At 46.6% G+C, this 17,337-nt stretch overlaps 1 protein-coding gene across 1 annotated transcript; it reads right to left on the minus strand.

Annotated features, from left to right (window-relative positions):
* Positions 1-5,427: 5,427 nt before the first annotated feature.
* On the minus strand, positions 5,428-6,122 carry LOC142473779 (histone H1.5-like). The gene has a single exon (XM_075580779.1). It carries the CDS (start codon positions 6,103-6,105, stop codon positions 5,449-5,451), a length of 657 nt encoding a protein of 218 aa, XP_075436894.1. The 5' UTR covers positions 6,106-6,122; the 3' UTR covers positions 5,428-5,448.
* Between the last annotated feature and the right edge of the window lie 11,215 nt (positions 6,123-17,337).

The raw sequence follows: 17,337 nt of genomic DNA on the forward strand, positions 1-17,337 counted from the left end.
AAGCAATGGGTAGACTATCTGGCCAGGGCATATTTGTTTCCTGGGCCATTTTCAACATTCTAGTTTTCAGTGTGCCATTCATTCTTTCTACCTTTCCGCTACTCTGGGGATGATATGGGGTGTGGAAAGCAAGGGTGGTCCCTAGCGCGGACCAAATTTCTTTAGCTAACGTAGCAGTGAAAGCAGGGCCTTGCAAGGTGTTTCTGCTGTGGTTTTTCCACACATCCTGGGTTACACTTTGCACAAATTGTACATAATTTGCAGAAATTACTAGTCATTGGGGTAATTCCAGGCGCCACATAGTATTTGTCGATCAGTGCATTCATAAGAGTCTTCGAGAGATGCGCTGCTCCATGTGCCCATTGTACCACAGCAGGATACAGTGCCCATGGCAGACAAAGTTTCTTTTTTGTACTCATAAATTTCTTCTTGGGGTGATGCACCTCCTTTTCTTCCAGCTTTCCTTTTCTTCCTTTGTTGCAGATTCTTGCAACTTCTTCAGATATTCTCGATTCACTGGGAGGTTCTGCATTAACGGAACCATCCTTGTCGTGTCCACTCGATCTTCCACTTCTCGTATCCCGCTGGCAGCTTGTTTTGCCGCAACATCCGCCAGATGGTTTCCTCTGGCTTCTTCTGTGTTCAGTTTCCCATGGGCTTTACCTTCAGGATGGCCACATGGCTTGGAAGGAGTAGGGCGTCCATCAAAGCTTGTATGGCTGAGCTGTGTTTCACTGGTGTTCCTGCTGCTGTCAGAAATCCCCTGGTTTGCCAAATGATGCCAAAATCGTGTGCTACTCCAAAGGCACATCTAGAGTCAGTGTAGATATTCGCCGTTTGTCCTTCTGCCAGTTTACACGCTGCAGTGAGAGCTTGTAGTTCGGCCTCTTGTGCGGATGCTGTTGACGGTAGTGTGCTTGCCAGTAGGACCACAGTGTCTGTGGTGACAGCATAACCCGTATAGTAGGTGCCTTGTTGATCAGCATATCGAGAACCATCCACAAACAGGATTAGATCTGGGTTCTGTATCAGCGTTTCACTCACCGTGGGCAGATGAGCAATTTCTAGCTTCATGAGTTCGAAGTAATCATGGGGTAGGTCGACTCCAGCTGTGCTTTATTCTTGTTCGTGTCCCTGCACATCTCCCCCCTCGGGAAGTGGAAGAAGAGTGGAGGGGTTAAGCACTTGGCACCGGAGAAGGGTGACATTGTCTGGAATGAGAAGCGAGCATTGCAACCTGAGGTGTCTGGCAGCGGACAGATGTTTTGGCTGTGTCTGATTGAGAACAGCAGCAATGTCATGTGGTGCCAGGAGAATGAGGTCATGTCCTAGAACAATGTCCGAAGTTCTATCCAGCAGTGCTTGAGCAGCAAAAACAGCACGAAGACAGGACGGTCCACCACGAGCCACAGCATCGAGACGGCTGGAATAATAACCAATAGGTCGACATCGGCCAGCGTGTGGCTGTGTTAACACTCCAGTTGCATGTCCATTTCGTTCTGATACGAAAAGCTTAAAGGGTAAATCATAGTCTGGGAGGCCCAAGGCAGGGGCCGAGGATATTACCTGTTTGAGAACAGTGAAATTCTTGGAAGCCTCTGGGGTCATCTGGAAAAGATTTGTTGTTAAAACATCGTACAATGGTTGCATCTTTTACTGCTTGAGTATCTTGAACCATTCTATACTTATCAGGTTCACCCTTCGCGGTGCGTTTCTTCACAGGGAAAAGAGGGGTATTGCAGTTTACGGGGAAGCGGGGCCCCTTGTTTGAGCTGTACAACAATGGGCGGTACCCTTAGGTGCCCGTTATCCTCAGGGCCAGTGGATCATAATTTGGACGGGATCCTATCCATGACAGCGGGCGGTATACTGGCAGCTGAGGGTTTGTCCGCTAATGCCAAAAGTATCGGAAGGGAACAAAGGGCAGAGACATCTGACTCCCAGAGCAGGGAGGTTACATCAATGGTGCCGTCCTCGGAGAATATTATGGAGGCCTGTAACCTAGACAAAACATCAGCGCCAAACAGATTAAGCGGGCAAGTAGAGGAAACTACAAATCGTGCAAATAGTTCAGGGCAGGGACCTATCTGCAGGGGTCGTGTTAATGGGCTAGAGCTCGGTGTGCCATCTACCCCCACACATAAAACATCAATATCAGACAAATAGGAAGGGTCAGGTATGTCTGCAGCTCTAATTACACTCCTGGCTGCACCTGTATCTACCAGGAAGGGGGTGAGGTGACATACATTATTGGGGCGCCTTCTACCTGCTTGGGCGTCTGCCCACATAACCTTGGGCAGGGGTCGGGTACTGGGGGGTGTCTGGGGTTAGTATTCCAGGTCATGTTTGCCTCCTGTGCAACGGCCTGTGACTCACTATCTGAGTCAAAACTATAGGGCGCACTGTAGTGGACACTGCTGCTGGGTCTGTGTGCTATTGTTGTGTCAGAGTAGACTTGAATCCCTAACGCTGGGGCAGTGATTGTTTGGGGTGAAAGGGCTGGCATTAGGGGCACAGTCGGGGTGTAATAGGAACCATCTGCCTGCATCACAGAATATAGTTGTGCTACATAAACAGTCAAAATTGGTTTGTCATTCGTGGGCGGGGTAGTGGGTTGTATAGGTGGGGGTGCTGCTGGAGCTGGGAGCGAAGGTAACAAAGGAGTGAGCATAGATAAATCAGTCACACCACAATTAAAACAATCTTCCCTGCATTGGGGGTTTCGGGTGCCACACCTTAAACATGTCCAGGGGGGTGGGTCAGCCCCAGCATAGGGTGGTGGTTGGTCATTTTCAGGGGGGTTACTTGTACAGTCACCGCAAGGGTGATAAAGAAATACAACCTTCCCTGCCTTTTCTATCTCCTGCTCGGTCCATTTCTCTCTGTGAACAGCCTTGGCCACATTAAACCAGGCTTCTGCTGTCTTCAGCAGGTTGTTATCATTCAAAATTCCTCTCTTTTCTATCAATATCTTTCGCCACTCTTCTGGCTGTAACCTGCCTTCTGCTGCAGTAATACTACATACTTTAAACAGCCTATTTGCTTTCTTTTTTACTTTATTATATTAACTTCTGTCCTGGCAATGATAAAATAAATGCAGCAGGGACCCTTCTGTCCCTCAACAGAATTATTTTGACTCATACTAACGTAAGGTATGTTTCCCTGTGGGATTCAAAAAACACACAAGACTGCGCTCCCTGAACTTCTCCCTCCCACAGAAAAAGACCCCTCTTTCTAGTTGCCATTAGAACAGAAGGAAAAAGAATATTTTCTGGTTTTAAAAGACCCATTCGTGTGGCCAGCACGAACAAAGCCTTCAAAAAAAAATATTACCAGGGCTGTCCCATTCTTTTCCGTTCTGTTCTCTCTCTCGGCCACTAGGTGGCAGGCTAAGACTCCTTTCCCTGTCTTACTTGCCTGTGCTCAAATGTTAAAACTGCACCTTTTTTTTTTTTTTTTTTCTCTATACTGCAATTACTTGCAAAAATGTCCTGTTTTTTTTTTTCTTCTTTCCCTTCACTTATAACACTTTATTTCCCTTCCAAATAATATACACAGGTTCTAATTGTATCCCAATTCCTGCATATAAACCTTTCAGAAAAATAACCCTCAATACTTACTTTCACAACACAATCATATGCCTTAATTATCTATCAGCAAATTCACTTGCCTATTTCTTTCCTATTCACTTTCTTTTTCCTACTGCAAAGCGTACCTTAACGCGGAAAAAACAGGAGTTCGGGCAGTTTAACGTCTAGGGGTTATCGCCCAAGCACCTATGGGCTATCTCTTCTACTCTCAACAATCCCCACCCGTCCTCATGAATTCTCAACACTAATACACAAACACATTTTGGACATAACATACAACTTGATTACGAGAGAGGTAAAGGTTGTTCAGGGATCAATCAGCAGGATTCCGCGCAGTTACCAAACCGTAACGCGCTAAACACTCCTTCCCTCGCAACGCGCCAAACCGCACAGTCACTACCGGGATTCCCGTGTTTCCTCTCTGAACCGACTATACCTTACTCCGCCTTTACCCCTCCTTCCACCAAGTTTACAACGTACAATGACACGACCTCTAGTCAGCCGACAAAAATCCCACTCCACTCCGGGCTCCCACTTGCGGCACTGACTAACATATACAACATGTAAACATATACCGAGTGACAGATAGTCTAGGTAACAGGTTTGAGTTTAAAACGGGCTCTGGGCAAGATATCTACCTGTCTTTAGGTGACCTTCGGAGAGCCGTATGAGACACAGAAATAGACCAACAGCGGAGACAGTGCGTATCGGTAGATAATAAATGTTATCTTACCGTACTCCAGAGGTGATCAGTCTCCTGCCGCGTCCGCACTTGGTCCACCCCGGTCCCTCTGCGCACGGCTGTCCGTTGGTTCAAAACCCAGAGCCCCACGTTGGGCGCCAACTGAATTGGATAATTTGGATCAGACCAAAAACGTCTTCAGAGTATCTGTCCTCGTCCAGATTATTTTCCCTATATATATATATATATATATATATATATATATATAGTGCATGCACTGAGAAAAGATCACGCTGACACCACGTTCAGTATGATAATGTCTGACTTTATTCCTACAGAGCCTGCGTTCATATACAGGGGCTGTAGGGGAGGGGGTTTGTATGCAAAAGAGCTAGACAGCTCAGTGATTCTTTTGTTAGGTCTCGTCCTTGTTGTTATGATTTATGGTCTTGTTATTGTAGATTTTCTTGGACACATCAGCATTTGAGGGGAATTCCTCGGTGCCATCTTCTTTACTTGAAGGGAGGGGTAACTGCGGTAGCCATTTTGAGTAAGGAATCATAGCAAAGTATTACAGATGAAGAAATAGGCATTTTATCCAATCCATCACAAACGCACCTTCAATATTTGTGTATTCTTTGTCATGTGATATATAGACTTGCATGCATAGTCACCATTTCATGCTGTATATGGCTGCACGTAAAGACAAACCTGTAAATGTCCCCCCTCCCATGTGCCACTTGTGATCAAACTGAAGTGTTAGGGAATAGCATGTGCTTGATGCTTTCAATGTGATGTAAACACTTTTATTTTATAACATGGTGATAAATAAGTTTTTCTGATGTCATCTACACTATTTTAATTTTTATTTTCTATAAACCGTGTATGTGAATATTATGTAGACACAAACAAAACCATATCACCTAATATGTCAGTTTGTCTGAGAAACATTTATTCGTGCAATAGGTTAGGGACTACAAACTTACACATGCACCTTACAGTGCTCGCAGTATCAATTCATATACACTTATGCTCTGGCAGTGTAACACAAACCCCTGCATGGGATAAGTTGGAGAAACATTCCCAGTTACACACTATGTGCACAGCTCTCTATGTGGGGTTGTGGTGGCTCTAAAAAAGAGCCTTTGTGTTTGTAAGAGGCTGAAGTTGTCGGTCTCACTTCTTAGGAGCTGCCGCCCTCTTGGGCTTTGCTGCTTTGGGTTTGGCTGCCTTGGCCTTAGCTGGACTCTTAGCAGTTTTTGGCTTCGCAGTCTTTTTAGCCGCCGGGCTCTTCACAGCCTTCCTGGGCTTGGCAGCTTTAGACTTCTTCGGGCTTTTTGCTGGCTTCTTGGCGGCCGCCGGTTTCTTGACCTTTTTGGGGCTTTTCTTCACTCCCGCCGGAGCCTTTTTGGGTTTCTTGGGGGACTTGGCGGGTTTCTTTGCCACTGGCTTCTTGGGTTTCCCCACATCCTTTTTCTTGGCCGCCTTCTCCTTGCTCTCCAGCTGCTTCTTATTCAGCTTGAACGATCCGGAGGCTCCGCTCCCTTTCAGCTGGATCAGGGTTTCCTTGCTCACCAAGCCCTTGAGAGCCAGCTTCAGGCGGCTGTTATTCTTCTCCACATCGTAGCCTCCTGCAGCCAGAGCCTTCTTCAGAGCGGACAGGGAGACCCCGCTGCGCTCCTTAGAGGCGGACACAGCTCTCACTATCAGATCGGACACGCTGGGACCGGACTTTGCTGGGCGGCTTTTCGAGGCTCCGGCCGCTTTCTTCGGCTGCTTCTTCTTGGCGGCGCTTTCAGCTGGAGGAGGAGGAGCAGGAACGGTCTCGGCCATTGCAGCTGCAGGTAAAATCCCCCAACACACTGACAGAAAGTTATACTGGGGGCGGGGACCTGCCGGGACTTATATAGAGAGCCTGCTGCTCTGTGATTGGTTAGTTATCGGAGTGAGCTTCTCTTTCATTGGGTATAATCACTAAGCCCCGCCCCTGACTCTCATCCTCCCGGATCACAAACACTGCTCTGACTTTGTGTTTCTGAGGCTGCAAGAAAAGGGCATTTTATCCCCTAATTATTACTAACATCCCCCCTTCTTGCATGCAATTTATAAGGAATTATATTCTCTTCACTGCTGTATCATTTTTCTGCTGGGAAAGTACAAACACAATTAGGAATAATGGGTGAAAGTTCGGCTCTGTAGCCCGGGATTTGCCAGATTTCATTCATATCTGTCTATTTCTGTCACTTTTACTTTGCTCAGACTAAATGTGCAACCTCCATCCTCATACAGTGACACTAAGAACATATTATTCTACAGTATCAGTTTAAAATAATGTGCATATAAATATATAAACATGGTCTGGGGATTCACTATATATGTACAAGTAGCACAATAATTCCTGTGCAGTGTACATTGCTATTTCATGTTGTTCCATTTCCCCGGTACTAAGCTCTGTATTATTCCATTGTCAGTTATGAATATTGGTTATTAAATGGGAGATTCGAAAAGTTTTGTATTCCATCTGTTCTGCAAATGAATAGTTTATAATGATATGTATGTAACATTATGTTTTCTAAAAACAATCATAGTAACATACACATCATGTGAATGACAGTAAATATATTTTAATAATGTAATAATCAAACAACTATTTTGTTTAAGCTTTATAATACAATTGGGAAGTGTTAAAAATATTTTTATTTGTGGGTTACAAAAAAATGTGTATGTGATATTAATGGAAGATTAGGTTATTAATCACCCTGTGTGTTACATAACTATGTAATGTCACTATTAGCACTATGTATAGGAACTGACATGTTTTGTGACCATTGTCACCAGAGACCAGAACTTTTAACATCTTTACATCAGGATCACTATCACCAGAAAATAATAATAATAATAAAAATAATGGTACGTTCTTGTATAGCGCTGCTAGTTTTATGTAGCACTTTACAGGGACATTTTGCAGACACAGTCCCTGCCCCGTGGAGCTTACAATCTATTTTGTTGGAGCCAGAGACACAGGGAGATAAAATGACTTGCCCAAGGTCACAAGTAGTTGACACTAGGAGTTGAACCAGGCTTCAAACTCACTCTCAATGCCAGTGTGTTTTACTCAGTGTTTACTCACTGAGCCACTCCTTCTCCCGAATGACACACTAGTTGAATAAACAAAAGTTTATTCTGGCAAGCCAGAAAACACACAACATACATGTGACGGTTGGGGTAGCCAGCCTCACATAATAAGGTAAAGCCTGGCGTCTCTCAGCTGTGTCTCCGTAAAACTCCCACTTGCTCCGCTGACCGGGCTTCTCTGGCGCTTCTCAGCTGAGATCAGTGCTTGTGTATGCTCCTTAACACAAAGCACTTTTTAAAAGCCTGCCAGCGCGTCTCCGATCGCCTCCATAGGTTGTCTGGTTCCCTACACCGGCCTCACTCCTTACATAGCCCCTGCTGGATATCCTTAACATGGAGCAGGGGCCCTTGACCAATCACAACATGTATTGTGACGTTGCCGCCAAACACAGGATGAGCACTCGCCCTGCTGCACAAATGGGGGAAGGGGATCAGCTTAAGGGCTGAAGACCAACCCTGCAATAGGTCCCTCCGGTCAACCCCAAATATCCCAAATATATATATGGGCTGCCCCGTGTGCCCCAGACTCCAGGTTTTCGAGCCCTGATATCTCACTCCTATATCCCTTACAGCCATGAGTCTCCCCATGCATTAAAATATGTTTTATGTTTCATACATGTATTTTAAGGCTCTTTGCAGTCAGACAGGGCAGCTGCTTAAGGTGCCAGCAAGTCTGCATAATGTCTGTAGTTCAAAGAGGAGACAGGATGTTGAGAGGTGTGGTGGTGCTAAGTGGACGGGGCAGGGCGGAGTACTGAGTCTGGAGAACAGAGACAAACTGTGGGGAGGATCCTCTGGCCTGCCAGACTTAATGGAGCCTACTCAGTAGGTGGCAATGGGTTGACTGGGGCAAGTGGAAGTATGTTGGTGCATTTCCCATTGGCCAATTCATATGTCCTGTCCCCCACATCCCGAACTGGCATGGCATGCACCCTCCTCTGATGTCAGCCAAGAGATGAGCCCCTGTTTCTATTTTCTAGTGGGATAGGGTTTCCACGCTCTGATTGGTCGCTCCTCCTAACACCATGCTAAGTATAGCTTAGTGGAGTGTATGTAAGGAGATGACCAAGGCAGAGAACCAGACCATCCAGTGACTTGTGTCGATGAAGGTAAGGTGGGCTTTTCAAAGTTACTCTTTTCGAAAAAGCAGAGGAACCGGGGGTATATTCCAGTCAGGGTAAGCCCACTCTAAGCGGGCGCACAGCACTTAGGAAAGTGTACATTACCCCCCAAACCTCCATTAAGTGTGCTTTTGTTGTCTGTCTATTGTGTATATCTTCTTGTTGTACGCAGGTTTTCCAAAATAAACTCCATTTTGTTTCTACTACTCAGTTTTGCCTAATGTATGATCAATGAACAAATATAAAAGATGTTACAAGTACCTGGTCTCCCATGACAACCTCTCCACGCTAGCCTGAGCGAAGTCTCTAGAGCTGAGATCGGCTGCCCTTTTTACAGATTCCCAGCCTCCATAGGAAATCATGGAGAACAGGGCAGAACTGATCACAGCTCAGATACCGTGAGTTGGGCCAATCACAGCACGATGGGCAATCTGGGCGACGAGTATGATGGGGAGGCTGAGGTAAGGAGGGTGGAATTATAAACCAAAAATGAGAACCGCTCTTACCTGCCAATGTTCTCAATGCTGACCCGATATCTCTTTATACGCCTCTCTCTCTGGGCAGACTGGCATCCAGATAGGAGGTCGACCAATCCCCACTCTTTTTAGTCATTAACACATTACTCAAAAACAGCAAGCTTGACCCTACCTGTCTTTCTAACTATCGACCTGTCTCCCTCCTGCCTTTTGCCTCAAAACTCCTTGAACGTCTTGTACTCTCTCGCTTGCTCCATTTTCTCAACACCTATTATCTCCTAGACCCTCTACACTCTGGCTTCCGCACTGCTCACTCCACGGAAACAGCCCTCACTAAAATAACTGACGACCTCCATGCTGCCAAAGACAGAGGTCATTACACTCTGCTCATATTACTCGACCTCTCTGCAGCATTTGGCACAGTGGACCACCCTCGTCTCCTCCACATTCTCCATACTCTTGGTATTCGGAACAAAGCTCTATCCTGGATCTCATCCTACCTCTCCCATCATACTTTCAGTGTCTCTTCTGCTAACACTTCCTCCTCCTCTATTGATCTCTCTGTGGGGGTACCCCAGGGCTCTGTACTGGGACCTCTTCTCTTTTCTCTGTACACACTCTCTCTAGGTGACCTAATAACATCTTTTGGGTTTAATTATCACCTCTATGCCGACGACACACAAATATACTTTTCAACACCTGACCTTACACCTGCTGTACAAACCAAAGTTTCTGAATGTCTCTCTGCTATATCATCCTGGATGGCCCTCCGACGCCTTAAACTCAACATGGCTAAAACAGAGCTCCTCATACTTCCTCCCAAACCTGGCCCTACTACCTCCTTCCACATTACTGTTGGAACTACAATCATTCACCCAGTAGCCCAAGCACGCTGCCTAGGGGTCACACTCGACTCCTCTCACATTCGCCTCTCACATTCAAAACATTTCTAAAATGTGTCGCTTTTTCCTCCGCAATATAACAAAGATACGCCCTTTCCTCTGTTGCTCGACTGCTAAAACTCTGACTCAGGCCCTCATTCTCTCCCGTCTTGATTACTGTAACCTCCTGCTGTCCGGCCTTCCTGCCTCTCACCTGTCTCCCACACAATCTATCCTAAATGCTGCTGCCAGAATCACTCTGCTCTTTCCTAGATCTGTCTCAGCATCTCCCCTCATGAAATCCCTCTCCTGGCTTCCGATCAAATCCCACATCTCACACTCCATTCTTCTCCTCACTTTTAAAGCTTTGCATTCTTCTGCCCCTCCTTACATCTCATCCCTAATTTCTCATTATGCACCATCCCGACTCTTGCGTTCTTCTCAAGGATGTCTTCTTTCTACCCCCTTTGTATCTAAAGCCCTCTCCCGCCTTAAACCTTTCTCACTGGGAGGCGCATGCGCGACGGTACAGAGTACGGACGTGTAAGTTTCATGCTCCGTGCTCCGTGCCCCGCTCGAGAAATAAATTATAAAATAACCACAGAAACGAGTAAAAAACAGCATATACAACACCGTTAAAAAGCACAGGATCCCAAGATGTCCAAAAGAGGGGTGCGAGTAACAAGAAGAAGGGGCTGCCAGAATACTTCGGAAGAACGTGGCCGGGCAGAGCGGAGTCAGAAATGGCGCCGATTTTAAACGCGGGCTCAGAGTCAGAGCCAGACGGAGAAGGAGAAGAAAGAAGAAATCAGCGATCAGGGCCTGGGGCCGGTCCGGCAGTGCGACTTCATGCGGCTTTCTAACGATCTACGGTCCATGTTACAGACTGAGATGCGGGATCTTAAAAAGGAGGTATCAGGCCTGGGAGAAAGGACGGGGGTCCTCGAGACGAAAATGGACCAGTCCATCAAAGCCATTAAACGACAGGACAAAAGGTCTGGGGATTTACAGGCACAAATAAATGAGATCCGAGACAGGCAGGAGGACGCGGAAAACCGCGATAGGAGAAACAACCTGCAGATCAGAGGAGTGCCAGAATCAGTCCTGGACTGTGATGAATACATCACGCGGTGGATGGAGTCAATACTGCCGGAGATGCAGCAAAGCCTGCTGGCTATGGATCGCTGCCATAGGGCACTAAGGGCCAAACCGCTGCAAAATGAGCAGCCAAGGGACATTGTGATCAGACTGCACCACTATAGAACGAAGGAGGCTGTGCTCCAGAAAACAAGACCACTACCAGCAGTGGAGTTTGAAGGGGCCCGGTTACTAATATTCCAGGATCTTTCCCCAGTAACGTTGGCTAGGCGGAGAAACCTGGGCCCCCTAACCAAAACTCTGAGAGACAATGGGGTGAGGTACCGGTGGACCTTCCCCTTTGGCCTTTCGGTAACGAGAGGTGTCAAGACCATGCTAATAAGAGTGCCATAATGCACAAGCTAGGGCTAGGGGAGGCCCCCGTGCACTCAAGCCCCCATGAACCAACCCTGGACCCAATCTGGTCACAGAGCCCCAAAGCTCCACGAGCGAGAAGAGACAATTAAAGGCCAAAGAAGTAATAAACAAAAAGCAAAGAAAGTTAAAAAGTTACTCTGTTTTAAAGTTTAAGAAATGTCCCCAGCAGCTACAGACGTTGTGCAATTTATCAGCCAGTTTTAAGGTGATAATCGCACGCCACCAAAGACTCAATCACCGAGACCTGCAAAAGAAATAAAGGTACCTGGAATCGCTGGCCTTCAAAGCAGAGAAAGCATGGTCTCCAAAGATGGCGGTGTAAATGGAGGCACCGCTGGATCCACGCTGAACCGCAGGAGCAGGAAGGTAAAGGAAGGCGGGAACCTGGAGAGAGCGCGAACACCTCCGTCCGGCCGAGCAACGAAATCCAAAATGGCGGCGGAGCGGAAGGACGTTATCACCCTGAGTCGGAAGATCGGGCGCCATCTTGGAGGTGGCAGCCACGGGGTGGCAGCCACGGACGCGCACGGCGGGCCCGGATGACGACAGACGGAGGAAGGCAAGACTAATAGGGACCCTAGAGGTGGCCGAACATTGCCGGACCGGCTTTTCTACACTAGTATAGAGGAGGAAGTGGACGGGGAAGGGTAGCGGAGGGAAGGGGAAGTAGCGGGAGATAGAAGGGGTATGTTAATAGTAGAAAGAAGAGGGGAGAAGGCACTCCACAATAGAAGGATAAGAGGAAGAGGCTTAAGAAGGTAAAGTAGGTTAGACAGCAAGGGGTATCAAGGAGAGGAGAGGGAGGTACGGCGATAAAGGGGAGGGGAAGGAAGGAAGTCAGAGTTTGGGAAGTGAAGAAGTGGGGCAGTAGCAGATGAGAGGAGGGGGAAGTTACGACAGGGAGGCAGCAGGTGTACAGAAGGGTCAAATAGGTAGATAGAAGGGCAGCGTAGGTGATGAGGGAAGAGGTAGGTAACACTAGAGAGGGTAAGATTGGAAGAGGTAGAAGGGAACAAGGGAGCTGGAAGGCAGGGAACAAGGGAGCCGGAAGGAAAAGAAAGATAGAAGGGAAGTCAGGCAGGGAGTAGAAGACCGGCAGCAACACGGAGCACGGCAGCGACCATCTAAGCGATAGAGTGACCAGGTGAAAAAGAGAGGAAAGCAATAGTGAGGAAGGTGCAGGACTCAGGAGCAAGGGTGGTGGGTCAAGAATGCTAGGAGGGGATAATTAAGTTTCTATGTGGTTTCAGTTTCAAATGTAGGGGAGGGAGGCTCTTCGCTGGCCTAACGAAGTCCTTTGAGCCTGAGCAGCTGGAGAGGGCTACACACACTCCAGGATGTCGGAACTAGCCCCGCAGACCGGGCTGGAGCTCAAAGGCAGCAGTCTCGGGGCCGGAGGAGGAAAGAAGAGGCGCCAAGAAATGTCATTTTATGTTAATTGTGGTCTTGTGTTTATGTTCCCCCAGGTTCCCCCTTTTGTGTGTTCCCCATCTCTTGTTTCCTCAGGGGAGCGGGTCAGATGGAGTGAAGAAAGAAGAAGCGAAGAGGATCAGTGGCATGCGAGGCCAGTAAGAATACGACAGATCAAAAGGCTGAAGCTCACAAATGAGTAAGGAAATAGTCTTAATCTCGCACAACGTTAAGGGTTTCAATAGTCCAGCTAAAAGAAGGATTGCATTCAGGGACTATAAGCGGAAGGGAGCAGAAATACTGTTTATACAAGAAACGCATTTTTCAAGGAATAATAGGCCAAACTTTTTAGATAAAGATTTCCGGACGAGCTTCCTGTCCGTTGCACAAGTTAAAAAAAGAGGTGTAGCCATCTTAGAGGTGTAGCCATCTTAATCCATAACAAACTACCATTTATAGCTGACAGAACATACATGGACAGGGAGGGACGGTACATAATAGTGACCGGGACTATTCAAGCCCACCCCATCACTCTGGCGACAGTATATGCCCCATGTGAATCTTCCAACGACTTTTTCACAGTATTTTTTTCTAAGTTACACAAGGTAGCGACAGGCAATATCATACTGGCAGGAGACTTGAACCGAGCACTCAACAGCGACTTGGACAGATGCTCTAGCACTAACAAAGCCCACAGACAGGACGTACTAACCATATCAAACGGGATGAGACAGTGTCAACTCTTGGATATATGGAGGGAACAACACCAGGGAATGAGGGAATATACGTTCTACTCCCACCCACACAACAGTTACAGCAGGATAGATTACTTCCTTGTGTCTAATAGATTGGTTCCTGGGGTCACTCGTTCAGAGATACATGATATTTCATGGTCTGACCATGCATCAATAGAGCTGCGATGCACCTTAATTCCACTAGACAGACCCAGAGCGAATTGGAAACTAAATGAGATCCTGTTAAAAATACCGGCTGTAGAAAAGGAGGTAGGGGACAAAATTGAAGAATATTTTCTGGAGAATGAGGGGAGTGTTACCACACACTCCACGCTGTGGGAGGCCCATAAGGCAACCCTCAGGGGGATATTAATGAATTGGCCGCCAAACGAAGAAGGGAAAGAGAAAAAAAGATAAGAGAGTTAGAAAAACAATTAGCAGACCTTGCAGCCAATCATAAAGCGAACAAGCAAGATCATATTCTGAAACAATTACTAGATACCAAAACAGCTCAATCTCCTGCTCTCCTCCCACGCAGAGAAGGAAATGACTTGGTCTAAGCGCAAATTTTATGAAAAAGCTAACAAGCCAGATACCCTACTTGCCAACAAGCTAAAAAATAAGCTTCCAAAGTCCCACATTCACGCAATACGAACCCAGAGTGGGGAACTGACATCCATTCCTGGGAAAATAGTAGAAGAATGTAAAACCTACTATGAAACACTATATAATGGAGATAAAGCCACCCACACTCGCAAAACACAAGAGATGTTACAAACATTTCTGACAGAGGCAAAACTACCCACACTGAGCAGGGATGAGAGAGAGGCGCTACAAGCTGACTTCACGTTAGAAGAGCTGTCAGAGGTGATTAAAAATCTCAAACCAGCTAAGGCACCGGGGCCGGACGGCTTCTCGAACCTGTATTACAAAAAATATCTGAAATTATTGGCCCCTCACATGCTCCGATTATTTAATGAGATTCTAGCGGGGGCCTCCTTCCCAACTCAAATGCTGCAAGCCTCAATATCAGTGATCCACAAACCTGGAAAGGACCCGGCAGACTGTAAGAGCTACCGGCCTATATCTCTGATTAATTCCGACATTAAAATATACTCCAAACTCATAGCCAACAGAGTGGGTAGCGTCCTTCCAGGGTTGATTCATGTGGATCAAGTAGGGTTTATCGGGGGTAGGCAGGCGGCAGACAACACCAGGAGGATTATTGATTTGATTGATCTGGCCAAACAGAAAAACATTCACTCCATGGTGTTAAGTCTGTACGCAGAGAAAGCCTTCGATAGAATAGACTGGCCCTACCTAACAGCAACACTTGGGGAGTTTGGTTTTGAAGGACGCCTCCTAAAAGCCATTATGGCACTATACGAGAGCCCAACGGCTCGGGTGAGACATCAGGGATTCCCCTCCGAGCAATTTAGTATTAAAAGTGGAACAAGACAGGGGTGCCCGCTGTCCCCGCTGTTGTTTGCCCTTTGTATTGAGCCCCTGGCAGCCCACATCAGACATAGTCCAGATATTGCAGGAATCTCGATCGGTGATCAAACACACAAAATAGCCTTGTATGCTGACGACGTCATTTTGACGCTGTCAAAACCTCTCACATCCCTGCCCAATGCATTTGAGGTATTAAGTAAATTCAACCAAATTTCGGGTTTTAAAATCAATCAGGCCAAATCGGAAGCCCTCAACATAAATCTACCCAAAGAGGTGGAAAAATTGATAGAAATAAACTTTAATTTCAAATGGCAACCCTCCGCAATCAAATATTTAGGGGTATATATTACACGGGACTACAAAACGATATACAAAGCCAATTTTCCCAGGTTAATTAAGACGCTGAGAGAGGATCTTCGAACCTGGATGAAAGGTAGTATCTCATGGATTGGGAGGATTCATAGCGTGAAAATGAACCTCCTCCCAAGGATGTTATATCTTTTCCAGAGTCTACCTATACCTTTTGTAACAGCAGACATCCTCTCTCTGCAGTCCCAAATTGTGAAATTCATTTGGAATAAGAGAAACCCAAGAATCGCAAAGGGGATCTTAAAGAGACCCACCGTTAGAGGAGGACTAGCGGTACCTTGCTTGATAGCTTACTATAAAGCGGCCCAACTAAGTCAAATTACACAGTGGCACATGGACCCACAACTAAGGAGATGGGTTGAATTAGAGAAACACTGCTGTGCACCTATTGATATACATAATGTGATCTGGATACCCAAGAGGGGATTAAACAAGATGGGCACGCCACTTCAGACCATAGTCAATTCATTAAAGGTATGGGAGGTCACTAAATTCAGATGCAATCTAACCTCCAAGGACTCACTTATGACACCGATCATTGGCAACCCAGACTTCGCTCCAGGTCTGAATAGAAATAATTTGCTAGCTTGGGAACAGTCGGGTATTACATGGCTCAAAGATCTGGAGGGTAACAAATATATATACACCTTTGACTAAATTAAGGCCACAACGGCGATATCAAATAAGGAATTTTTTAGATACCTTCAGATCAGAGACTTCTATAACAAAACCCCAATTAGACCTGTAAGAACAAATTTTGAGCAGCTGTGTTCTAGGGGTACGGACACAATGGACTAACATCTAGAATGTACAGGGAAGTGATCTGTCCAGAGACCCCCAATGACCATCGATTCACGTACATTAGACAGTGGGAATCAGACTTAGGCGAGACGCTAGAGGACGAGGAATGGGACAAGATCATACAGGGAGCGGCGAAAAGTTCAATATGCACCACATTAAAGGAGAACGCATATAAAGTCCTTATGCGCTGGTACTACACCCCGTTAAGGTTAGCTAAATTTGTTAGGGGCCACACCCCTCTGCCCAAAGCAGTGTGGGGAGGTGGCGGACTTGCAACACATGCTGTGGTCCTGCAACAGAGTAGTCCCGATTTGGGAACAAATTAGAGATTGGCTTCAGAGGATTCTCGGTTTGGAGATCCCCTGGACCCGTGGTTGTTCCTATTGGGCAGGCGGATCCAGGGTATATCAAATGCGTCGCATAAATTGATCGCGCATTTGGCAACCGCCACTAGATGCGAGATCGCAGCATTATGGAAGCAACAGAAAATACCAATCATCCCCACAATTAGAAATAGGATTTGGCATGTCTGCCGGATGGAACAATTAACAAGTCTAGTTAATGACACCGGCGAAAAATTTCTAAAAGTCTGGACGCCATGGCTGGCCCAGACAGATATTCCAGGATTAAGTGCCACAGCAATCTTCCAATGAAAGCAACAAATGCGTTCTCCTTTGAGGGCAGCGAGACACGACATCACACAGCGACGGACAGGTAGGCGGACATCAGACGACGGTCCCGACCACACTTAGGGAAGAGATATGTCGGGCTCAAGCTAAAGCCCCTCCGCGAAAAAGTTGGAATGAGACTCCACAGGAACCCAAGACGGATCCAAAAAGCCTCAGAGGTCGACACCTTACCTCGCACAACGACTCCTCATACCCACCCCCCCTCCTCCCCCTTCCCCCCCGGCCCTATGTCATATATGTCTGGTGTGTCACGTCTATTGTGTTAGGTAATTCCCAATGTTCGTCGTGTTTAATATGGTGTTCTTTGTTCTATTAACAAAAGAAATGGTGTACTCTACAATGGGTTGTGATATACTGTATGCTTGAAAACACCAATAAAAAATTGAAGTTGAAAAAAAAAAAAAAACCTTTTTCACTGACTGCCCCACACCTCTGGAATGCCCTTCCCATCAGTACCCGACTAGCACCCTCTCTTTCCA

Source organism: Ascaphus truei (assembly GCF_040206685.1).
Source record: "Ascaphus truei isolate aAscTru1 chromosome 12 unlocalized genomic scaffold, aAscTru1.hap1 SUPER_12_unloc_6, whole genome shotgun sequence".
Lineage (NCBI taxonomy): Eukaryota > Metazoa > Chordata > Amphibia > Anura > Ascaphidae > Ascaphus > Ascaphus truei.

Excerpts from the sequence above, each read along its gene's own strand:
- LOC142473779 (XM_075580779.1), bottom strand. The coding sequence starts at position 6,105 with ATGGCCGAGACCGTTCCTGCTCCTCCTCCTCCAGCTGAAAGCGCCGCC.